Genomic DNA, 26772 nt, shown 5'->3' with positions numbered 1-26772 from the left:
AAAAAACCCAGTAAAACTGTTAGTTCTAATGCAACAAAGACTATGAAGGTTGGGATTGTTTATTTCATATTAAAAAAGATACAGGGAGAATGCTGGCCTAAGTAGAGCAAATAAACCAAAGAGCACTATGTGAAGCCAGAGGTTCACGAGTGGAAGAAAGCCTCTGGATGTGGATAGGTTAATTATATCTTTCCTGTATATAATAAGTATATATCAATAACTTTAAAATGTAAATTTATCCCCAGTAAGTACTAATGTTATTTTTATAAGTGTGGAAAAGGAATGGAGTTAAAAATATGATGCAATCTTCTCTCCGTATTAAGGAAATAATATTGCCTTGGTTGCCTTCCAGTGGAGGTCACTAAATAATTATACCCATCTACATGCCTTGTGTATTATTGGAAATATTGGCCAAAGGTCTATTCATCTTGGCACACTCATCTATATAACTTTCACTTAAAGCACTGCATTTTAATAAATAAATCTCTTATAACATATGATGTATTTTATTTAATAAAAGAGTTGATAGACAATGCGTTACTTTGACATAAATAAACTGATTTTGGATTCCAAAATCTCAGTGCCATTGAAGTGTATGCCCAGACCACCTATTCTATATATAAATATATATGTAACATAACCAATCTATGTTTAGACTCAAGATTGATTGGATTCTTCTGATGAGAGTGGAAAATGTGCTTAAATGTTTACGAGCAACAAAAGGGACAGATTTCTAAACCTTTGCAGTTAATATGTGCAAGCAACATGGAGTTTTGCTTTATTAATAAACTATGAACAGAAAAACTGCCAGTAACAACCTTTTATATTAAAAACCCAGCTTAGAACTTCTGGGAGTTATGATTGATTATTTCTAGAGAGTGCATTGTATTGTGGTTTAAACAGTTACAGATTTGAAGCTTTTCTTCTGCCTTTTCATGTGACTCGAAAAGGATTGAATTAGCATTATGTAAATTACACTAACTTATTTTTAGAGCACCTTGCATTCACAGTAGCAGGCAGAATACTGCCTGACATCCGCATATGCAAATGCAGCATTTGTGCCATATGTTACTTTCCAGGGTTGACATTTATGTAATGCATGTTGGAAACTTTTTGAACATCCAAGATTTTATGAGGTCAGAGGTTTTTTTAAAGTTATTTTTATCCATGAGTGTATCATGTGGCCTGCATGTCAGCACCATATGTTGTAAAGCAGTCATAGGATCCATGGAAAATATCACATTCCAAACAGATCATAACCAAGCTCGACACAAGCTGGTGAACAGGTCAATTCTCATTGTGGACTGTTTCTCAAAACATTAATTATTTGATTAAATATTTAATGAAAAACAAAGATTCACCTCGGTTGCTCAACTGATTAATGATCTTGAGAAGGCTATTACCAACTTGCTGTCAATAGCATTAATTAATAGTAAAAACAGGAAAATATATGGTGGTGTGCCTCAGGGTTCGGTGTTAGGCCCATTACTGATTCTCATCTACATCAATGATTAGGATGAGAACATACATGGTAAGATTAGTAAGTTTGCTGATGATACTAAAGTGGGTGGTTTCGCAGATAGTGAAGATGTTTGTGGAAAATTGCAGCAGGATCTTGATTGATTGGCCAGGTGGGCTGAGGAATGGTTGATGGAATTTAAGACAGAGAAAGGTGAGGTGTTGCATTTTGAAATGTCTAACGTGGGCAGGACTTACACAGTGAATGGCAGGGCTCTGGGTAGTGTTGCCGAGCAGAGGGATCTAGGAGTGCAGGTGCATGGTTCCTTGAAGGTGGAGTCACTGGTAGATAGGGTGGTCAAAAAGGCTTTTGGCACATTGACCATTGTCAGTCAGGGTATTGAGTATAGAGGTTGGGAGGTCATGTTGCAATTATATAAGATGTTGGTGAGGCCGCATTTAGAGTATTGTCTTCAGTTCTGGGCACCATATTATAGGAAAGATGTTATCAAGCTGGAAAGGGTACAGAAAAGATTTACGAGAATGTTGCCAGGACTAGAAGTTCTGAGCTATAGGGAGAGGTTGAGTAGGCTGAAACTCTATTCCTTGGAGTGCAGGAGGATGAGGGGTGATCTTAGAGGTGTATAAAATCATGAGAATAGATCAGTAGATACACAGAGTCTCTTGTCTAATGTAGGTGAATCGAGGATCAGAGGATATAGGTGAAGGGGGAAAGATTTAATAGGAATCTGAGGGGTAACTTTTTCACGTAAAGGGTGGTGGGTGTAATGGAACAAGCTGCCGGATGAGGTAGTTGAGGCTGGAACTATCCCAACATTTAAGAAACAGATAGACAGGTACATGGATAGGACAGGTTTTGAGGGATAGTCAAGTCGAAGTCAAGTCAAATTTATTTGTCACATACACATACACGATGTGAATGAAATGAAAGTGGCAATGCCTGCGGATTGTGCACAAAAAAGAAAATGGACCAAACACGGGCAGGTGTGACTAGTGTAGCTGTGACATGTTGGTTGGTGTGGGCAAGTTGGGCTGAAGGACCTGATTCCATGCTGCATCAACTGTTCTAAATAAATCAGCAACATATCAATTTGATTTATTAATGAGTAGATTGCATCAAGATAGTTGGAAACAAAAGGATTTTAACTATTAAGATCACAAAATTATACGAGCAGGTATCTAGACTTGATCCATTGTTAATTTGTGCTGCTTTTCCGACCATAAATAAATAAAGTTCCCATTTGAAAGATATTTTCATTCATGCCATCAGTTACCATTCTGTTTGATCATTGTCCATTCACTCTGGGCACAACTAAAGGTTTGTACTGAAGCCATATTAGTAAACTGACCATGTTAATCAAATGTTTTTTATTTTGTATTATATATCCATCGATGAAGTTAAAACACCTATTGTGGTGATCTTAAATTTTCATTTAGATCTTGTTTAGGATTTGAAATGTGGGTGTATAGATGAGCCTTATATACACGCAATTTCAAAGGCAATGAGCACCTACTTCAATAGAGATTCAATAATAAGGCCTGAGAAAGCAGGTTTGCCAAAATCTTAATAAATGTTGACATTCAGTGATGATGAGGAGTTGGAAAAGTTAGGATTGTTCTCAATGAAAAAGAAAAACTTAGGAGTTAGTCTAACAACATTACAAGAAAATGCAATACATGTATCTCTTCCTTGAACGGCAATGCAACGTAATTGCAGTATATTAAAAATTGAAGAAATATTGCAGTGAGGGTTCATTGGTACTTCCCAAATGAGCAAGACCAATAGATTCATGAGAACTCGCCATTTCCAAGTTGCTTTCCAAGTCATATACTTGGAAACACTGTGATTTTCTTTTTGTCATAGCTGGTCAGATTCCTATAGCTCCCTGCCTATCTTCCTTCTGGTGATGATTGCATGCGTCAAGGTTAATAACACAAAGAGTGTTCAATTATATCACCAGTGCTCCAAAAGTGCAACAATTTAAGTCAGTATACTGCAAGACAAGGAGAGTATTATTGGCATAAGTGGCTAAGTGTCAAGTACAATATGCCATACAACTGCTTGGTGATGACCACCTTTAACAGGAATCGAATCACTAATCAGTTCATGTCTGAATATTGACAAACTGTCATGATGTCACTTCTAAACTGTAAGCTCTAAAAGCCCCACCAAATGGTCATACAGTATCATAATAAAACATTTGATTAAATGAATAAATAAACTTCAGGAGAGTCCTCTGCAATGGCGATCAAAGCAAATTTCAAGAAAGGATAAATCACACAACAACACCACCACCAGCAGAAGAGCAACAAACTACTTTTCATATACCCTGAGGTTAGCCAACTCATAAATTTGTTCAGTTCTCCTGAATACTTGGAATGGATGTGTATTCACTGCCTATGTCCGGCAACAAGTTCCACAGATTGATGAAAATAAATATATATTAAAATCTGTTGATGCCTTTGCCAACACCACTTAAGGATAAGGTTAAGATTGGAGGGAGGTATTTAAAAGTGGTGGGTTAAAATTAAAAGGAAAACTCCAAAGGATGGAATCTAATGAGCCTGAAGATGGCTCTTTTGTACATCACAAGGCACTGGTCAGCTGCAGTGCAATTTAAAATAAACTGAAACTCCAAACAGACTGATGTTATCAATGTTTGAGCCACACGCCTGTGATAGCTGCAGGTGTTTTTTAACAATGGATGTTTTTTTCTGATGTGGATGCTGTGAAGATAATTGATTGCCTAGTTAGCAAATCTTTCAGGATTTATGGGCTTCACAGCATTTCAACTGAAATCATTATCTATACTGTGACAGAATGTTTCTGAATATCATATCTGGTTCTGACAAAGTAAAACGTGGACCGTTTATTTAAATTTGTGACAACTTTGTTCTCACACTCAAACATCAGGTGGGTAAAATTGTTATATCAACCTGCAACAAGAAAACCTTGCTCAGACCATCACCATCAAAGTAATTGAGCAAAGCTTCCACACAGTTGACAAGTTCACTGACCATGGCATTATTCTGTCATGTGCAGTTCATAATGATGATGAAATCAGTAATCCGATTGCCAAACAAATGTGCCTTTCAGCAGACTACATGTAACTACAGTAATATGGGAATGTTAATAAACAAAAATAAAATAAAAGTCTCTGAAGGCTTTGTGTTATTAATCTTGATGCAAGCTTGTGCATCTTGGACCGTATACAGATATCATTCTACAAAGTTCAACTACTTTTATGGGGACTGTCTGAAGAAATTGATAAGAAATAGATATGATACGATAGAAGGTATCCCAGGAGGGAAATCAAATTGCTAACAGTCATAAAAAACACAAAATACATGAAACATGAAACATGAAAATAGAGTGACAAGTGGTATGTGTAAAGGTTGTGCAAAGGTTGAGGCGGGGGGGGGGGGGGTCAGTCTCACTCTCAGACTACTCCACGACAGAAGGGGGAGGAGTTGTAAAGTTTGATAGTCACAGGGAAGAAGGATCTCCTGTGGCGTTCTGTCCTGCATCTTGGTGGAATCAGTCTGTTGCTGAAGGTACTCCTCAAGTTGACCAGTGTGTCATGGAGGAGGTGAGCTGTATTGATGTCAAAGCATCTTCAATCCTGAGCTATGATATACAACCATTTTATCCATCATTTTCATGGAAAGAGATTAGCAAGCAGTTGGAGGATAAAAATCACAGATGTGCTCATCGGAACATCCCAACTGGCTCTTGCAAATCCTTGACCCATGACCAAAATAGAAAAGGAAAATTCAGTATTTATATGGATCATAAGATCATAATTGTTAGGAGTAGAATCAGGCCATCCGACCCATCAAGTCTACTCCGCCATTCAAACGTGGCTGATCTATCTCTCCCTCTTAACCCCAATCTCCTGCTTTCTCCCCATAACCTCTGACACCCATACCAATCAATAATCCACCTATCTATGCCTTAAAATTATCCACTGACTTTGCTTCCACAGTCCGCTGTGGCAAAGAATTCCAGATTTACCACCCTCTGACGAAATAAATTCCTCCTCATCTCCTTCCTAAAAGAACGTCCTTTAATTCTGAGGCTATGACCTCTTGTCCTAGACTCTCCCATTAATGGAAACATTCTCTCCACACCCAGTGTAATTTTCTCCTCTGGGAGATTATGAAAACCTTCGGAAATGCTATAATAGGATGTTATTGGCGATGTGTGTGTATCCAGACAGAGCTCCAGTGTCGTCTTTAATTTGCCGACTATACCCCCGTTGTTGGATGAATAACAGGTAATGATAAATCAGAGTACAGGTGGGAGATTGATAATCTGATTGAATGATGCCAGAACGATAATCTTATTCCCAACATTAGCAAGATCAAAGAGCTGATTGTTGACTTCAGGAAGGGAAAGCCGAGAATCTACGAACCTGTTTTCATCGACCTGATGGCGGTGGAGAGAGTTAGCAGCTTTACGTTCCTGACCACGCATATCTCTGATGATCTGTCCTAGGCCTAGCACATTGATGGAATGTGAAAGGGAGCTCATCAACAATCTTCCTTAAATGAATGAGGATATTTGGTATGTCGATGAATACTCTATCGAACTTCGACGGGTGTATGGTAGAGAGCATAAAGACTGATTGCATCACGTTTTGGCAATTTGAATGCCCAGGACTGAAGTAGACTACAGAGAGTGGTAGACATTGCCATCACATGTACCAACTTCCTCACTATCGAAGCGATCTTTAGGAGGCACTGACTCAAATAGGCAACCAATTTTGGCAACCAACCGCCATCGTGGCCACTCTCTCACTTTATAACTTGTACAGGAGCTTAAAAGTCATGTTGAAGAACAGCAGGTTGAAGAACAGCTTCTTTCTTGAACACTGCACAAAACTAATCACAACCTCAGCAACTAGTATCTTCAATGGATTGTGCTATCCGTTGCACCGTGAACTTCGGTTTTGCACTATTATGGTTACGTAGTATCGCAGTCATTAAATTATTGTATTATTATTTATCTGCATGTTTTTGTGTTAACATACTAATTAGTTGCATTTTTCAGTTGCTGGTACACAGGATAATTAAACAATATTGACACCACCCATTTTACATTCCATGACCATTCTTCAAAGCAGGTAGAAATTAGCATTTAAGGTGCAGAAAAGGGGAGAAGTGATGCTGAGAACAAATGGAAAGGTCTTTGCTAGGCTACAGACCAGGAGAAAACTACACAGATTAGTCAGTGTGGTGACACAGAGGCAATGGTTCTAGCTGAAAGTGGTGCAGATTAATGGATTATGAAAGGTGTCAAAGGAAGCAAGTTTCTCTACAAGTCTATTTCTGTTCATTATTTCTACTTGTCTATTCTACCTTGTTCATTTTCATTTGTTTCTTTTTGCCTTCTTTGCTGAAAATGTATTCACCTAAATTACCACTGACTCATCATACATCAGATGACCTCATCACCACACTGACTAATCTTTATAGCAGTTTATGAACACTTGAGTCATGTACGAATGAATATTTGGGATACTGGTGAGACAGATTAGCTAGCTGTAGGTATCTTCAGCTTTTTATCCAGGCTAGGGGAATCAAAAACAAGAGGACAGATATTTAAGGTGAAAGGGGCAAGATTTAATAGGAACCTGAGGGACAACATTTTCACTCGGTGGGTATCTGGAATGTGCTGCTAGAGGAAGTAGTTGATGCAGGTATTATAGTTGCATTTAAAACACACTTGGGCAGGTACATGGAAAGAAAAGGTTGAGAGGTATATGAGCCAATGAAATTAGCCTAGATGGGGCATCTTGATCAGTGTGGGCGAGTTGGGCCAAATGGTCTGTTTCTGTGCTGTATGACTCAATGAAATACAGAGATTTAAATTATGGTTACTTTTACTTGTCGCATCCATTAGGCCCAGCTTCTTAAACCTTGAATCAATGTTAGGCATTTAATGGGACAGAAAATTGTGAGAAAGTAATGTTGAAAGCTGGAGAAATCTGTTTTTAACCAAAGTATAAATTATGTTCAGTGTCAGGGATGATATTTTTTGCCTTCCTAATTTTACATGATTGAGTTTTCATTGAATGGATAGGTAATGATAGCCTTGAATCTTCATGTAAAAACCCACAGGCACTGGATCAAAAATATAATGCAATATTTGTAAAATGTATTTTTTCAGTAATCATCATCTTAATGATCTGAAACATCTTAATTCACATCACTCCAACAGTTTATTTGTTTGATTTATAATAGACAATTTGGCATCTAGATGAAAGATCAAGTCACAATGGAAAATCATTTTTGCAATATTTCTGTGTTTCAATGATATTGAAAACATAGTCAGAAGATTTTTTGTCAGCCACATCTAGCATACAGGCAATTGAAATACACCAAAAGAAATGTTTTCAACATTGTCTGTATTCTCTTCCAAAGACCAGGCACATTACATAACTGAATGGCAGATCGAGAATTCCTGTCAACTGTGGGAAACATTTTAGATTTGGCTTTTTCTTCTGCTCACTGTTTTGTCCTTGGAATGACTGTTTTGGTCCAGCATTAGATAGCAATTTTTTTCCAGAATAGTTTATGCACCAAGGTGTCTGAGATGGAAGAGCTGTTTCATTTGCATGTAAAGAGTCAAGAGTGTTTATTGTCATATACACCAGAACAATAGAATACTTACTTGCTGCAGCTTGACAGGCACATGAGAGGCAAAAACAACAACAAATATACAATAAATTCAATTATTCTAAATTAGACCATGATAGTGCAAAAAGCAAATTACATAGCGCAACCACAATAGCACTATGAAAGGCAAATCATGTCTGACGAATCTTATAGAATTTTTCGAGGATGTAACTAGTAGAGTGGATAAGTGAGAACCAGTCGATGTGTTATATCTGGACTTTCAGAAGGCCTTCGACAAGGTCCCACATAGGAGATTGGTGTACAAACTTAAAGCACACGGTATTGGGGATTCAGTGTTGAGGTGGATAGAGAATTGGTTGGCGGACAGGAAGCAAAGAGTAGGAATAAACGGGTCCTTTTCGGAATGGCAGGCAGTGAGTAGTGGGGTACCGCAAGACTCAATGCTGGGACCCCAGTTATTTACAATATATATTAATGATTTGGATGAGGGAATTGAATGCAACATCTCTAAATTTGCGGATGACACGAAGCTGGATAGCAGTGTTAGCTGCGAGGAGGATGCTAGGAGGCTGCAGAGTGACTTGGATAGATTAGGCGAGTGGGCAAATGCATGGCAGATGCAATATAATGTGGATAAATGTGAGGTTATCCACTTTGGCGGCAAGAACAGGAAAGCAGAGTATTACCTGAATGGTGGCCAATTAGGAAAAGGGAAGATGCAACGTGACCTGGGTGTCATGGTGCACCAGTCATTGAATGCAAGCGTGCAGGTCCAGCAGGCAGTGAAGAAAGCGAATGGTATGTTAGCATTCACAGCTGCAGAAACCCTCATCCACACCTTCATCACCTCCCGTCTGGACTACTGCAACAGCCTCCTCTATGGCGCACCCTCAAAAATCATCAGTAAACTTCAATACATTCAAAACTCCGCTGCCCGTCTACTCACCCATATCACCCCCGTCCTTTACAAACTCCACTGGCTCCCCATCCCCCAGAGAATCCAGTACAAAATCCTCCTCATGACCTACAAAGCCCTCCATAACCTGGCCCCATCCTACCTGACCGACCTCCTCCACAGGCACACTCCCACCTGCACCCTCCGCTCTGCTGCTGCCAATCTCCTATCCCCCCACATCCGGACCAAACTCAGATCCTGGGGGGACAGGGTTTTCTCCATCGCTGCTCCCACCCTATGGAACTCACTACCCCAAACCGTCAGAGACTCCTCCACACTCACCACATTCAAAACATCACTGAAGTCTCACCTGTTCAGTACTGCCTTCAACCACTGAAGGTCACCTCACCTTCTGTCTCCTTTCTCTGTTCGTTTACTTATTTATCTATTTATTCACTTCCCTATGTTCTCTAAATCCCTGTAAAGCGTCTTTGAGTATATGAAAAGCGTTATATAAATGTAATGCATTATTATTATTATTATTATAGCAAGAGGATTTGAGTACAGGAGCAGGGAGGTTCTGCTGCAGTTGTACAGGGCCTTGGTGAGACCGCACCTGGAGTATTGTGTACAGTTTTGGTCTCCTAATCTGAGGAAAGACATTCTAGCCTTAGAGGGAGTACAGAGAAGGTTCACCAGATTGATCCCTGGGATGGCAGGACTTTCATATGAAGAAAGACTGGATAGACTAGGCTTATACTCGCTGGAATTTAGAAGACTGAGGGGGGATCTTATAGAAACATATAAAATTCTTAAGGGGTTGGAGAGGCTAGATGCGGGAAAATTGTTCCCGGTGTTGGGGAAGTCCAGAACTAGGGGTCACACCTTAAAGATAAGGGGGAAGTCTTTTAGGACCGAGATGAGAAAACATTTCTTCACACAGAGAGTGGTGAGTCTGTGGAATTCTCTGCCACAGAAGGTAGTTGAGGCCAGTTCATTGGCTATATTTAAGAGGGAGTTAGATGTGGCCCTTGTGGCTAAAGGGATCAGGGGGTATGGAGAGAAGGCAGGTACAGGTCACTGAGCTGGATGATCAGCCATGATCATATTGAATGGCGGTGCAGGCTCCAAGGGCCGAATGGCCTACTCCTGCACCTGTTTTCTATGTTTCTATGTTTCTATGTAGCAGAAAGTCCAGAGTGGTTCAGCAAGGCTAGCTTGACAAACAAGTTGATCCTTGCACAGGAACAAATACCCTGGGGATAATGAAGGAGCCAGTTGTTTAAATGTCTTGTGCCAACAATGACAAGTTCATTATGAGTGAACAAGTTGTTGCAGATCATTTAAAGTAAATATGTATTACCTCATGTTGTACATTGCTGCTGGGAAACATGTGAGACAAATCTAAGGAATTTGTCTGCTTTAGAAAATCTTGTAAACAAGAGACCCATTTAATAAACAGCAATATTCTTGAAATGGCAATGCAGTGATGGATAAGTCTTTGGAAGTGTTCGCTGAAGTCTAAGTATTGGCCAGGGCATTAGGAGAATTACTGTACCTCTGATATGATGATAGACAATAGACGCAGGAGTAGGCCATTCGGCCCTTCGAGCCAGCACCACCATTCAATGTGATCATGGCTGATCATTCTCAATTAGTACCCCATTCCTGCCTTCTCCCCAAACCCCCTGACTCCGCTATCCTTAAGAGCCCTATCTAGCTCTCTCTTGAATGCATTCAGAGAACTGGCCTCCACTGCCTTCTGAGGCAGAGAATTCCACAGATTCACAACTCTCTGACTGAAAAGGTTTTTCCTCATCTCCATTCTAAATGGCCTACCCCTTATTCTTAAACTGTGACCCCTGGTTCTAGACTCCCACTACATTGGGAACATGTTTCCTACCTCTAACGTGTCCAACCCCTTAATAATCTTATATGTTTCGATAAGATCCCCTCTCATCCTTCTAAATTCCAGTGTATACAAGCCTAGTCGCTCCAGTCTTTCAACATATGACAGTCCCGCCATTCCGGGAATTAACCTAGTAAACCTACGCTGCACGCCCTCAATAGCAAGAATATCCTTCCAGATGTCAGATCTTTTATATCCACTGTATTGTCATTTGCACCCTCATGGGAATAAACTAATGAGAATCTAAACAGCAATTCTGTGAAGACAAATAACTAATATTAAAGTTAAAGCTTATTTTTGATAAACTAATCATGTTTACAAAGGCAATGTATAAAATTCAAATACATAGTGCTGCTTTGAGGACTATTTGAATGTAGCTTTGTGCACAGGAATTTGTGAAGTAAAAGATCTTCATAGGGAGAAAAACAAATGACCATTGATGTATATCAAATGATTGAAGAACATATCGAGAAAGTAATGGATCAAATAATATTATGCATATAATGGATTTCTTCTGTTGTGGGAACTGTTGTGGGGAGGTGTGGCCTCACGAAGCCGCCCTTGAGAGCGTGGAATGTAAGACCCCTCCCAGTTTCACAAATGAACTTTATAGACATTTTATAATTTCTAGAAATGAGCAGTATTTTGAAAAATTCTTCTTTAAATATATAATCAGTACTTTAACAGAATGGCAATAATCATAATCATACTTTATTAGCCAAGTATGTTTTGCAACATACGAGGAATTTCATTTGCCATAGTCATACCAATGAAAAGCAACAGAACACACAAAATACATTTTAACATGAACATCCACCACAGTGACTCCTCCGCATTCCTCACTGTGATGGAAGGCGAAAAAAAGTTCAATCCCCCCTTCATTGTCCTCCAGCGGTTGGGGGCCTCTAACCTCCCATTGATGGGATGATCTTACTCCCGTAGCCGGTGGCAGGCCTTCCTCGTCGGGGCGATCAGGCTCCAACATTGGGGGGGGATCTCAGCTCCCCTCACGCCGGGCGATATACCTTGGGTCAAAGCTAGTCGAAAGTCGTGCGGCTTTTGGAGCTTCCCGACATCGGTCTCAACCCGAGGCTGCAAGCTCCTTGACGTTAAAGTCCGCAGGCCGTGGTTGGAACATCGATCCCAGGCAAGGAATCGGCTCCGATGGTAAGTCCACGCCCCGTGGTGAGGCGCAAAGTCAGTCCCGAGCAAGGCCTCCAGCTCCAAGATGTTAGGCCGCAGAGCGACCGGAGATACGATCCGGAAAACAATCGCTTGTCCGGCAAGGTAAGAGACCCCCTAAATAAAACAATCCAGAGAATATTAACACATACTTTTTAAACACACCAAAAATAACAAAAAAAGACGAAAAGTACAGACAGACTGTAGGCGGGGCTGCCATCGAAGCGCCACCTGGTGGAAAACCAATACTTTCTAAAACAACAAAAGTGCCGCAGAATATTGACTGTTTCATGTTGTAAATTCTGGAGCATAATCATTGTATAAGTTATAAGATATAAGTTGCAAATCTATACATATCCATGCTTTAATGTATGCAAAATGGTTAATGTTTTTTAAATGAAATGTTTTGTGTAATACTGGCTCTTAATTGCTGAAGGCTACTGTTGTACAACTTGTACAGCACTAATGTTCCCATCAGCTAATGTATCTTTTAAATACAATCTGACCAAAATGGTCAAAAAAGATTTAAAGTTTAACCAAAGCTTTATTATTTTCTTCACCCACACACTTGCACCTTACCAATGCTCACAATAGTAATTCGATAATCTGAAGAAGGGTGTGTCCGGAAAGGTCACCTACCCGCGCTCTCCAGTGATGTTGCCTGACCCGCTGAGTTAACAGCACTTTGTGTCTTTTTTCTCACAGTGGTAAAGTTGCACTGAGGCAACTGATTTTATGTTGCTTTGCAATATATTACAGTATGGCTGCTAAGAGAAGGCTGTGTTTCTTCCCGTCATTACTATTTTAGGCATTTTGAGTGTTCACACAAAAACATTTACATTTGTAGAACATTAAAATAATTATTTTTGGATGTCAAATAATCTAACTCATAAAGGTGCAATCTGGACTCTGCTATATTTCGGAGTCAGTAGGGACCAGTTAACTGTGATGTGCTCTTTATTTACACAATCATAGTACCATAACTACTTCCTTAGAGATTACCCATACCGTGACAAACAGACAATTAAAGGTGCTATAATTCAGTCACCAATTTTAATGGAAAAATTATATGACCCATGTACATGTGTGTATATGTGTGACAAAATACTGACGCACTCACATAACACAACATTGCTTTACTGGAGATATTTATAGAATGTAATTTAATCTCTGGGTTTTGATGACCATGTCGACTGTTCCAGTGTTTTAGTACTCCAGTTTAACTTATAGACATGTTAATTATTCATGGAGTACTGACAGGAGAAAATAAAAGGGTCTGAAGAAAGGGTCGACCTAAAATGTTGCCTGTCCATTCCCTCCCCAGATGCTGCCTGACCCGCTGAGTTCCTCCAGCACTTTTGTGTTTTGCTCAAGATTCCAGCATCTGCAGTTTCTTGTTTCTTCAAACGGTTCTATTCAGCACCACATTTTCTTGGCAATCTTGGTCTTACCTTATTGGAGATATTCCTATTGCCCTATCCATACCTTCCCCAAAATGTCTCAGCCTGAAACATAAACTGTTTCTCTTTCAACAGGTGCATTCTGGTTTGCTGAACGTTTCCAGCAGTTTCTGTTTTCATTTCAGATTTCTAGCAGCAGTTTTATAATTTTTCAATAGGTTCTGTTTGTTATTACGTCACAGAAGTGGCTTTCATTTACATAAAATGCCCTCATTGTCTTATTGATGGGTGTCAGAGCCACTGGATGGTAGACTTTAAGGCCTTGCTTTTCTTAGGCATTGCGATGATAGTGGACGACTTAAAAGTAGGTGAGAATCTCTAGATGAAGTAGGGATATTAAAGATGCCCACAAAAATCTCCTGCTGACTGGTCATGCAGATCCTGAGGAAGCAGCTGGGAACTCCATCTGGATCAGTTGCTTTTTGTGGGTTCACTCAGGAAGGCCGATTTGACATCTGGAGCAGTGACTGTAGGCGCAATCAAGACTGTTGGGGCAGATGTTATCATTCCAACGACCTTCTGTTCAAAGCAAGCATAGAATGCATTGAGCTGGTCGAGGAGCGACACAGTGCCAGCGATGCTGCCCAACTTTGTTGCCTGTTATAACATGCAAGCGTTGCCACAATTAACAGGTGTCTGTGTCATTATCCTGGGAGTCTAACTTGGTCTGGAATTCCATCTAGGCATCCTTGATGGCTGCGTGAAGGTCATAAATTGATTTCTTGTACCACCAGTTTGATTTAAATGCTGCAGACATGGTCTTCACCTGGGGAAGGTCCATGGTTCATCCATGGTTTCCGGTTGGGGAACAATCGAACATTTGTCTTCTTTGGCAAGGATTCCTCTGCACACTAATCAGAGGAGAGCGGGATAAATTCTGAGGAGATAATAGAGATAACAGTGCAGAAGTGAAAATAGATTCCATTGGAGATCATTCTCTGACTGAATCCACATAAGAAAGAATGGCAGTCATTTCATCTTTTGCAGTGGCACATCGCTCAAGAAACCTAGAAGAGGCAAGAGGCAAGATAATTATCCGTTAAAAATAGCACAACATCCTTTTTTATAAAGCCTTTTACCCTAAGATAACCAACTGTAAATCCTAATGGAAAGATTGAATGATAGCTTTTTTTCTCTATATATAAATGGCATGTTCAAAAAATAAACTGGGTTGACTGCAGCTGTTGATGTATAACATTAAGTTCAGTTCACCTTGCAGCTGACAATGAAGTTTCAAATCACTCTTCATATAATAGCACATTTCACCATAAGTGCATTGCAGTTTCAAATGGTTTACATCTCTTAATTGTTTTCATTTCACACTGCAATTTTTAAAGAATGTAATTTTTCATTCTCCTTTTTCACTAAATACTTGATGGGAATTGAGTCATTTCTCATTGAAAAAAATAATAATTTGAATGGCGCAGAGGAACAAGTAGAACTAGTAGAATAAGTTCTTGCTGGGTGATTTCATGACCTTGATTGAGTTTAAGGCAAGTTCTGAAACTTTGCATTCAACAACCATACACAAATCACTGAAACATAGATTTTTCTTAAATAAAACCATTATAAGTTATGTTCACTTGTGATTTATTGATAGTCAATTGACTTCATAGACTTCAAAAGGAAATAATTTTAATTATTTTGTCAGTCATACTTCAAATAGTGCACATTCTTTTGCTGGTGTAAATATTCCCACACCAACTAGAACTTGGAAATATATCACCAATTCATCTTCATGGGCTGGATCTAAGTGCTGGAACTTCCTTCCCAATAGCAATAGTTCAAGAAAATAGAGTCTTGACAGGCTCTCAAACAGAAACATCGATAATTTACTTCTCCCCACAGTTGCTGAATGACCCACTGTGTTCTTCCAGCAGGATGCCCCAGCAGAGCACAGATGATGCATTGTCCCTTTCTTCATATCTTCTTTTGCAAATTCACCTGCACAGAACGTCACATATGAATTATGTAATAGCTTGCTACAAAACCTTGTCTTTTCATGAGTGGCAGCAAAAGAGCTGCAACAAATGTGTGTAAATTAAGATGGATTACTTGAGTCCTAATCCAAACAAAATGTTGCAGATGTTGGAAGCCTGAAATAAAAGTGGAAAGTACAAATAATCTTTTGCAAGCAGGCAGCGTGTTTGGAGAATGACACAGGGTTAATATTAATTATTGAAGCAGGGTTAATATACATGAATGTTTTTGCATTAGAACAAAATGGAAGGATGCACTGATGAAAGGTCATTGACCTGAAAGGTTTACTCATTCCTTCTCCACATATACTGCATGACCTGCTGAGGATATCTAGTATTTTCTGTTTCAAATGGTTCTCTCACTATTTTATACTGGAACGGGAATGGACAAGAGAAGGCTTGTGAGGAGATGAGTACCGACGCAGTCTTGATAAACCAATGTGTCCATTTCTGATTTGGCACATTCAGTGTTTCCATGGCACCCACCCACAGAGATATTCATAATTCCCATTATGACATGTAACAATTTATGCTTTAAAATTTGCAAATAAATTGTGAAGTGCTTTTAAATGTAGAAATTGTCACTCAGGAGAAATTTAAAAAAATACTACTTCAAAGGAAATTTAAAGAACCAGGGCAATTAGATAGGTTTTGAGAAGACATTTAAAATTATGGTGGAATGCTAGTACAGGTAGTCGAGTTGCTGCTTCACAACACCTGGTTAGCTAAAGCATTATTCCTGCATCTATCTTGTCAAATCCCTTAAGAATTGCGTGCATTTCAATGAAGTAATTCCTCATTCTTCTAAATCCAAGTGAGCTTAGGCCGTGTCTGCTTAATCTACCCTCATTAGACAATTTTCCCATCCCAGGAATCAGTTTAATGAATTTTTGTTGCACTCCCTTTATTGCAAGTACTTACTTCCTTTGGTATGGAGACAACATCTGTACACCATATTCCAGAGCTCTACATACTTGGAGCAAGACAATCCATGTGGAATAAATGCTAACATACCTTCTGTATGAGCCATTTATGCTTAATTCAGTTATTGTCATTGTGTTATGGCTATGTTTTAATATTTCTAGTTTATGTCTTTTTGCCTGCTTGTGGGTGTGACTTAATGCGTAATGGGGAGTGTCTAGATGGGAGGTGGCTAGCGTGGCGACAGGGTGTGGGTCAGTTTAGACTCGGAGGATGGTGAGCATACAGTTCTTTACCGCGCGCTCGTAACCATGCGCTCGCACCAGCTATATTTGTAAGAACTATACCGTAATAACTGCAAGAATTTCTAGATATTGTTTGAAGAAGAAACAGTTGATAAAGTACGGAAACTGATGAATTACTCTATGATTTGTGCTACTTTAATAAAACCAATTAATGAAGAAAAGAAGTTTGGGAGATTCGTTTTGTCATATCAGGGTGCGACGTGTGCGTAAGCTATAACTACATTTCATCCCCGCGAAGTAATGGCTATCGAAGTGGGATTTCGAGATGGTATAGAAACTGCCATTACACCTTCCCTATTTGTTTACTTTCCCTGCACTCTGATTTTCAGCATTTCATATACAAGGACAAGCAGATGCTTCTGATTGCCAACACTTTACAGTCTCTCGTCATTTCAAATAAGTTCTGTTTATTAATTTTTCTACCACTGATTTTATACTTTCTATAGCCAAGCATTCTGCATGGATTTTTTCTAAAACCTTAATTGCAATTCTTTTACTCTCACTCCCCTGTATATGACTTACTGATGGGCAATTCATAGTGTCTGAAATGAGATAGTTTCATGTCTTCATTCAGACATAGTCTGAATCTAGCCATCTGCTTAATCTGTGTCCGTAGACTAGTTTCAAAGCAGTCTTTCTGTATAGCTTTAGTTATTTCCAAATAGTGCAATCCTTAAAAGGGTGACAGCCCTAAAAAGCCATGGCTCAGAGTAAGCAGTGCACGTACTGTATTCCTAGAATGCAACATTTATTTTATAAAGGGAATGAAACAATTGCTTAGAAAAAAACTCTTCTTTACATATTAGATTTAACAAAGAAAAATATTGAGAGGTATTTCAAAAGGCAGGCAAAAATTAACACAAAGCCACATACTCAGGTAGATGACTTAGGGGATAGTTCGAGTGATAGTTTTAAAGGGGTACTTTAATGGTAAAAAGGGAAATAAAGAAGCAGACTTTGAGATATTTAGGATGGGAATTTCAGAGCTTTTAGGTTTTTGGCCACTGCTGACAGGGCAAGCAATAATCGAGAATTTTAATTTGGGGATAATCAAAAAGTCAAAATTCTCTTCCTAAACTAAATAATAATAGCGACAAATTTTAGAAAGTAATATTAAAGGGATTTGGGAGCATTAGACCAGGTGATGTAGAAAAATATACTTATGCATTATGATAGACTGAATAACCTAGTTTTTGCACTCTAACTTTATATGATTTTTTTTTGGTGAAAATACATCCAGCAAGAATATTATGATTTAGGAACAGAGTGCTAGATCTAGGAAGTGAGTGTGACCTTTTGACCCAGAAGCAATATCTCATGAATGCTTATGATTTTTATACAGAAATAGGAGAGGGATTAGGGCATTAAACCCTTTGTGTCTGCTTCAGCATTCATTAAGATCATAGCTAATCTTTCACCTCAGAGTAACCTTCCTGTATTACTTCCAGATCCCTTGATTCCCTTATTATAAATCTGTCCATATTTGTCTTGAATATACTCAACAACTTCTAAAGATACACTGCTCATTGGGTAAAAATAATTTCTTTCCATTTCAATCCTGAATGGCTATCCCTTATTTTGAGGTTGTGAACCTTTGGTGGCAGCCATCCCATATCTTCATATCTTCATTCGTGCATCAGCACTGTCAACGCCTGTTTAAAAAAAAGTATATCTCAATAAGATCACTTCTCATTCTTTTTAACTCCAGAGAATATAGGCCTGCTCTGCATAATCTTTTGCTTCTTTGTCAATGCCCCTTTACACAGTATCAATCTGAACATTGGTTGCATTTCCACTACTGCAAGTAGGGAGATCTGCATACAGTATTCCAGATCCGATCTCATCACTGTCCTATGTAATTTTAGTAAGAAACCTTTGTTGCTCTATTCAGATCATCTTGTAGTCAGGGCTAGTGCACTGTTTGACTTCCTAATCGCCTGATAATTCTACAAACTAACTTAAATAATTTATTGTACAAAGACACTCAGTTTCCTTTGAATATTAATATGTTTCAATATGTGTCCTTGTACGCCAGTCACTGAAAGTATGCGTGCAGGGTCAGCAGGCAGTGAAGAAAGCTAATAGCATGTTGGCCTTCATAACGAGAGGATTTGAGTATAGGAGTAAAGAGGTCCTTCTGCAGTTGTATAGGGCCCTTGTGAGACTACATCTAGAGTATTGTATGCAGTTTTGGTCTCCTAATTTGAGGAAGGACATCCTTGCTATTGAGGCAGTGCAGCGTAGGTTCACGAGGTTAATCCCGGGATGGCGGGACTGTCATATGAGGAAAGATTGGAAAGACTGGGCTTGTATTCACTGGAGTTTAGAAGGATGAGAGAGGATCTTATAGAGACGTATAAAATTATAAAAGGACTGGACAAGCTAGATGCAAGAAAAATGTTCCCGATGTTGGGGGAGTCCAGAACCAGGGGCCACAGTTTTAGAATAATGGGGAGGCCATTTAAAACTAAGATGAGAAAAAACGTTTTCACCCAGACAGTTGTGAATTTGTGGTATTCTCTGCCACAGAAGGCTCTGGAAGCCAATTCACTGGATGAATTTAAAAGAGAGGTAGATAGAGCTCTAGGGGCTAGTGGAATCAAGGACTATGGGGAAAAGGCAGGCACAGGTTACTGATTGTGGTTGATCACAATGAATGGTGGTACTGGCTAGAAGGGCCAAATGGCCTCCTCCTGCACCTATTTTCGATGTTTCTATGTTTCTAATTTCTCAGCATTTAAAAAATAATTCTTGTTTTCCACCAAAATGGAAGACGTCACATTTTTTTAGATTAAATTCCATTCATTTAGCCTATTTATATCCCCCATAAAGCCTGTCTACAACCTCCTCATAACTCATGTTGCTGCTCAGCATTGTGTCAATTGAATAAAGATGAAAGCACATGCTTTTTAATTCCTGTGGTAGTTTGTGCGTAAAGGCATGGATCAGAAGCTGAATCATAAAATGTTCTGGAACTGGCAACCTGCATGAGTCAAGAGGAATGCAAATTTTTATACTCACTTTTAATTCTAAGTAAAATGTGGTCCAGTATATTGAAAGGATGTCATCATCAGTTCCTATTAATGCCCTCAGATTTTTCATTCACCATCCTGACAACTATCCACAGAGCTTTTTATTCTCTTTTCAGAGGTAGCTTGCTCTCATTAGGCAATTGTTCAGGCAAAGAGCAATGTAGAAACTTAGAAGGAAGATGTCCTGCTCATTGAATCAATGGTGATTTGTTGTGGAGTAAAAAACACAATCCCATTTTCCCACATTTCCTCACTTTGAGCAGCACTATGGTGCAGTGGTAGAGTTGCTGCCTTACAGCACCAGAGATTAGGGTTGGATCCTGACTACGGGTGCTGTCTGTATGGAGTTTTACTTTCTCCCTGTGACCGCGTGGGTTTTCTCGGGTACTCCGGTTTTCTCCAACATTCCAAAGACGTACAGATTGTAGGTTAATTGGCTTTCATAAAATTGTCCCTCGTGTGTAGGACAGTGTTAGTGTACAGGGTGATCAATGGTCATCACGGACTGGGTTGGTCTTTTTCCTGTCATTTTGAATCTCTCTCGCCAGTTCTTGAAGCATCTCACTATTTACCCTATCCTATATCTTCATTGTCTTGTACATCTCAATCACTTTTCCTGCCAGCTTTCTTTGCTCCAAGGAAAACTACCCTATTTTCTCTAATCTAACCTAGTTAACTATTATTCTCTTGACAGGTTCTGTTTGACCAGCATTTTCTGTTTTTATTTAAATTTCTCATCACTGGAACCATTTTAGTAAATATTCTCGGTACCCTCTCTAAATGCCTTCCTATAATGATAGTCAGAATTGGATGCAAATTTCCATTTGTGGCCTAAGTAGTGTTTGCCTAATATGACACTGTATTCCTATGGGCCAGAATCCCATGCATCCACACCCTCCTACGGAAAGCCCAAGCCAGATGGGCAGGCCATTTCGTCAGAATGCCCGAGAGTCAACTGCCAAAACAGCTTCTGTATAGAGAACTGTGTCAGGGCAAGCGCTCTGTCGGAGGACAGAAGAAATGGTTTAAGGACTGCCTCAAAGTGTCCCTCAAAGACTTGGACATCAACCTCAGCACTTGGGAGTCTGTTGCTCTGGACCGTCCAACCTGGCGTAGCAAGCTCACCACAGGAGCCCGTGCAGCAGAGAACAGACGCACTGCAGAGGCCCAGAGGAAACGCACCATGCGCAAGGCCCGGGCTACCTCCAATTCCACTGCAGCACCCATCCACTTGTGTCCTACGTGTGGGCGTGCCTTCCGGGCCCGGATTGGCCTCACCAGTCACTTCCGGGCCCACAGTCGCCAATCCTCCAACTGAAAGTGAAGTCATGGTCATCTTCGAACCCGAAGGATGAACAACAACATGACAAATAAAACTTTATTGAAAATTGAGTACCAACCACATGGATCACAAAGAAATTTGCTGCAGGGTTTCCCATGCGTCAGGTGCGTTAAATGATGGAAGAGCTTGCGCACGTACTGAGACATCCGGTGATGAACAACATTGGTCTGGGTGTCACTTCCAGATCTTTAAAAGGTGCATGCATTTCCCACGAGGTCCGAAGGGCACTCATTCTGAGACTGGCTTTCTTGGTACCTGATCACTTGTGAGCAGCACCAGAAACCGCAAAGCTAATCAGAATGTGTTTATTCTCGCTGAGACGTGCAGGGGATAAACCAGGAAATATACTTTATATTTAAATCTTGCAAAGAATACAAAATAAAGAGGGAAACAGCAAATTGAATTAAAAGAGTAGTTAAATTGACGATCAAAACAAGTTAAAAAGTACTTTATGTTTTAAAAATTGCTCAGTAGTCAAAAGTTATTGTTTCAGGTCGAAGACAGTTCACCAGAAGATCTCCAATCGTTAATGAGGCGGTTAACTTTACTGGTCTCTCTGCAGGTCCTGTTTGAACAGCATTTTCTGTTTTTATTTAATGCTACTGAAAATCATCATGCAGGATTAAGCATTCTGCTTTCTATGTGGCTTTTATCTAACTCTGAAATGAAAATAAATGAAGTAAAGAATTCACCTAGCATTTTTTTTTGTGGAAAACATAAATTATAAAGAACTGACCTATTCAGTCTGAAGAAAGGTCCCAACAAAAATCGCTTGTTGCCTGACCTGTTGAACTCCCAACACTTTGTGTTTTGATCAAGATTCCACATCTGCAGTTTCTTATGTCCCTATTTTTTTTTTAATGTTTTTCGGTTTTCTTGGCAAAGCACTCATAAAAGCACGATTGATTCCAAACTGTAAAAAATGACATTGATCATAATATAAGTTATTAATGATATTAAAAATAAACATGAATAATTTGGTTAATAGCATTATTGTGGTCAATGCAATATTTGGCCTACAAATCCTATTAATAATAGAACGTATAATGCCAAAGCAAGTAAGTGTTGCTTTAATAATTTTAAATGAATTTTAATACCATTCTTGCTGACCAATTCTGCAATTAGTTTAAACTTTCTGTGTAGGATAGGAACTAAATCTAAATGACAGTAGAAGTAAGAAACTGCAAAATAACATAGTGAAATATTATTTTTTTATGTCTTTGCAATTCTGTACAAAAACACATCACATAGAAAACTAACTTTAAGTGGAGTAAGGTTTGAGAATACAAGGATTGTACAACAGATGCTAATTGGGAAAAGTGATTTAATAATAATCTCACTAGTTTTGAAATAATTGGAACAATTCATTGGTCTTCCTTTTTTGAGGTCATAGAGCATGGAAACAAGCCCTTCGGCCCTCCTTATCCATGTCAACTGAGTCAAGAGTCAAAGGTGTATAATTGTCATATGTACAGACAATGGAACACATGAGATTTTAACTTGCATTTGGCACGCTATCCTTCCAATCCATATATCTATCTAAATGTATTTTAAAATTCATAATTGTATCCATTTAGAATCATAGAGTGATAGTGTGGAAACAGGCCCTTCAGCCCAACATGCCGGCATCGGCCAAATTGTCCCAGCTACACTAGTCCCACCTGCCGGCATTTGGTCTATATCCCTCCAAACCTGTCCTATCCATGTGCCTGTCTAACTGCTTCTTAAATGCTGGGATAGTCCCTGCATCAACTACCTCCTCTGGCAGCTTGTTCCATACATCCACCACCCTTTGTGTGAAAAAGTTACCCCTCAGATTCCAATTAAATCTTTTCTCCTTCACCTAAAATCTATGTCCTCTGGTCCTCGATTTACCTACTCTGGGCAAGAGACTGTGCATCTACCCAATCTATTCCTCTCATGATCTTATACACCTCTATAAGATCACCCCTTATCCTCCTGTGCTCCAAGGAATAGAGTCCCAGTCTACTCAACCTCTCCCTATAGCTTATACCTTCAAGTCCTGGCAACATCCTCGTAAATCTTTTCTGTATCCTTTCCAACTTAGTGACATCCTTCCTATAGCTGGGCAACCAGAACTGCACATTGTATTTCAAATGTGGTTGCACTCACGATCTGTACAACAGCATCATGGTGTCCCAACATTTGTACTCAAGCTTGCCAAACGTCTTTATCACTATACTGTCCACCTGAATCGCCACTTTCGGGGAACCATGCACCTGCCCTCCCAGCTCTCTGTTCTGCAACACTCTCCAGGACACTTCCAATTACTGTGCAAGTTCTGCCCTGGTTTTTCTGGCATTATTTACCATAACCTTCACCTTCAATCATATTACTCACAATATCACACTCTTTCATTTTGTTATTCCTTATCAAAGGCATTCTGAAAGTCCAACTACACCATCTCAGCTGGTTTGCTCTTCTCCTGTCACTTACAACCTCAAAACAAAAATTGTAATGCATTATTTCTCTTTCTACATGAACTCTTCTATGTCCTATTATTTTTTATAAGAACTCTGCACCACCTTCTTAATTGATTCCTCTTGATACCAGACTATTTGATTCCTAGTTTCCTATTTTCTTTATCCCATCTTTCTCAAGTAGTGGGTTTACATTTGCTACCTTCCGTCCGTGGGAACCATTCTAGAATCTCTGAGCAGTGCGTTCATTATTTCTGCAACCAACCTCTAATCCATCATGTCTTGGGATTAATTCACTTTCTCATTAATATATCCAGTTCTGGTATTTTATTAATGTTCATTTCTTTGAGCTCTGCATTCCCTCCAGGCCTACAGTTCTCCACTATTTCCAAGAGGTTTACTGTATCTTCCTCTGTCACTGTTCGGGGACCATATGCAGTATTATCTGCAATATATGCAATATGAAATTCAGCTTGAAAATATCTCCAGGTATTTCTGAGAATTGCTGCTGCAAAATTCTGGCATTATTGACTTTGCTTCTTATCTTTGAGCTTTATTATGCCTAAATGGTGCCATTACACATTTTTTTCTTGCATTGTTTTAATGTTTCACATCAAGTTTTGTCAGTTTGAAATACTATATTAATTAACTGACAGGCCATTTTATGAATTCAGAATGAGAGGCATTTTATTCCCATGGTGAAAAAACCATAAAACCTTTTACTTCAGGTAAATTTCCCTGACAAATCCTGCAGTCTAAGAGGATCTTAGCTTGAACCTAAGCTTTTATCTTCAATTTTTTTTCTTGGAAATTCTTAAATGTGCACGAAAAGCATAAAATATTAGCTTTGATTTCAATGTTTTTTGTCCTTTACTGTGTCAAGAAGGCATTGGCAAAGAGCACAACCGAGCACAATGGTTTGCTGGCAATGTAAGCCCGTGTGGATGATGAAGAACTATTGATTTTGTATATGGCTTGTTTTAAAATGGTGTCCTCCAAGGAAGGTACCAAGAAGTCAAAATTTGAAAGCTGTAAAAGGAATAAGGGAGCATTGCAAAACAAGGAATAACACTTCCATTTAGTTTGATTCTTTGGAGAAAATATTTTGGTAAATAAGAAAAATATTAACACTAATGCACAAAAATACACTGTAATGATGTTGCATCAGTTTGATCAGGGCTGTTGGAAAGTTATTTTCAAGCACAGGTGTATTATTCGTTAGCATGCAATTTGTGGGTCTCACACGATAATACTCATTAGCTGTGCATAATTTAGGAAGTCATCTACAAACCAATCTGTACAACATGTTATCATGGCTGGAGTTCTTAATGTGTTTTTTGACAGAAATCACTGCTGAATATGAGGAAATGGTGGCATAGCAAGACATCAGAAGGGCATGCACAATAAAAATACAGAAGGCACATTCACAAATCTATAATATCCTTGCATATTACTCCATTGATGTTTTCTCTAACAAATATCTCAGTGACGATGCTGTAAAGGTCTGTTTAAGTCAGGCATGAGCAGGCCTACTTCCTTCTGTTAGGATCTGCATTTCTGACGATGGCCCACATTGTTATTTATCTGTGGTGCCTTGGAGCAATAGCAAGATCAAATATGTACTGCACAATGATTGGCATCACTGCTACGTGCCCAATATCCTTTTTCATAGATTTATCACTTGTATGGAAGCATCTGTCCAAATTGCTTTTTTTTCCAGTTTTGAATAATTTTTCTTGGGGTTTTGGTGAAGTAACTCTGTAGCTGAATTGTAAAGAGTTAAACTATTTCCATCTGACAACCATTGGTGTAGTATAAGAAAATAACTGCAGATGCTGGTACAAACCGAAGGTATTTATTCACAAAATGCTGGAGTAACTCAGCAGGTCAGGCAGCATCTTAGGAGAGAAGGAATGGGTGACGTTTCGGGTCAAGAGAAGTGTAGTGGTGTGGTGATCTCAGAAAATGTATAATGAACTTGACTGGGAATGGTCAACCTCATCCAGGTGAAGCTGTCAAGAGTGTGCACGAGCAGCCCATGCAAGAAACTCCTCCTTGCTGTTCCATATTAACTTGACATGGCTCAGGTTGTGTGGGGCCAACTGCTGAGGGACATTTCAGGGTCTGGGTCTGGCCAAGCAAGAGTCATTTGTCCAAGTTCCTGAACAGCAAAGTTAGCTGAGGTGCACTGATTCAAATAGATCAGTTATGAATTTATTACTTTTATGCACTGGTAAAAAACAAAATTCCATTACGCATTCATATCTGATGTGTGACCAGTGTAGGGAGCAAGTTAACACCGAAGATAGACACAAAATACTGGAGCAACTCAGCGGGTCACGCAGCATCTCTGGAGAGAAGGAATGGGTGACATTTCGGGTCGAGACCCTTCTTCAGTTCCATTATCACATACTGAAGGTGAGGGGGAAATTATGTGTTTGCAGGAATTATACCTGCTATCACTGGGTGAAAAATGTGCTGTGATGTCACAAGTCCTTTGCCCATTCCTTTGATGGCATTGTTCTATGTGAGATAGGTCCTGGAATTCCACACTCTGAACTTAAAGGTTCAGTGTAAACATGGGTTGTGGTTCATGATAGTGAATTAGTGCCTTATTTATCACTCAGCTAATTGTTTCTCTCTTCAGTGGGAAAGACTTTCAGGAGAATGTAAAAAAGGTTGGTGATTCATGCTCAATGATGAAAATCATTGACACAGTTATCCCTCTGGAGTCCTGTTTGACAGGCTGACTATGTTTTTGCCCAATTCCTCATGTAACTTGTTCTGTGGGTAGAATAAACTTCCTTCTGCTTTATTTCCAGTACAGAATTGGACAACTCTACATGATAAGTAAGCACAGCCACGAGCAAAGTGACAGAGGAGAGGGTGTGGAGGTGGTGCAGAATGAGCCTTATGAGGATCCTATTCATGGCAAGGGCCAATATACAGAAAAGAGAGTTTATCTTAACAGGTAAAGCAGAGTTTGATGCGGTAAATTAAAATTATGAGCTTGTGATAGAGTACTATCAATTGCTTTTTATAACTAATTCACAATGCTAAGGTGTTTTTTTGCTTTATAAAACTTGCCTATTGCAATATTATCTGACTAGAATATTAATAAATCATATAACTGCATTATTGTTGAAATGGAAACTATTTTAAATGGAAATCATAAAAGTTTAAAT

General features: G+C 39.2%; 1 protein-coding gene across 1 annotated transcript in view; it reads left to right on the top strand.

Annotated features, from left to right (window-relative positions):
* Positions 1 to 26772, top strand: part of pitpnc1a (phosphatidylinositol transfer protein cytoplasmic 1a) — a 186527-nt gene that overhangs the window by 61510 nt on the left and 98245 nt on the right. The window contains exon 2 of the mRNA XM_078401430.1: positions 26410 to 26558. Coding sequence (XP_078257556.1) covers positions 26410 to 26558 — 149 coding nt within the window. The remainder of the gene's footprint in view (positions 1 to 26409; positions 26559 to 26772) is intronic.

This window comes from Rhinoraja longicauda, chromosome 6, assembly GCF_053455715.1.
Source record: "Rhinoraja longicauda isolate Sanriku21f chromosome 6, sRhiLon1.1, whole genome shotgun sequence".
Taxonomy (NCBI): domain Eukaryota; kingdom Metazoa; phylum Chordata; class Chondrichthyes; order Rajiformes; family Arhynchobatidae; genus Rhinoraja; species Rhinoraja longicauda.
The sequence above is the reverse complement of the archived record's forward strand: the minus strand, read 5'-3'. Positions and strand labels throughout refer to the sequence as shown.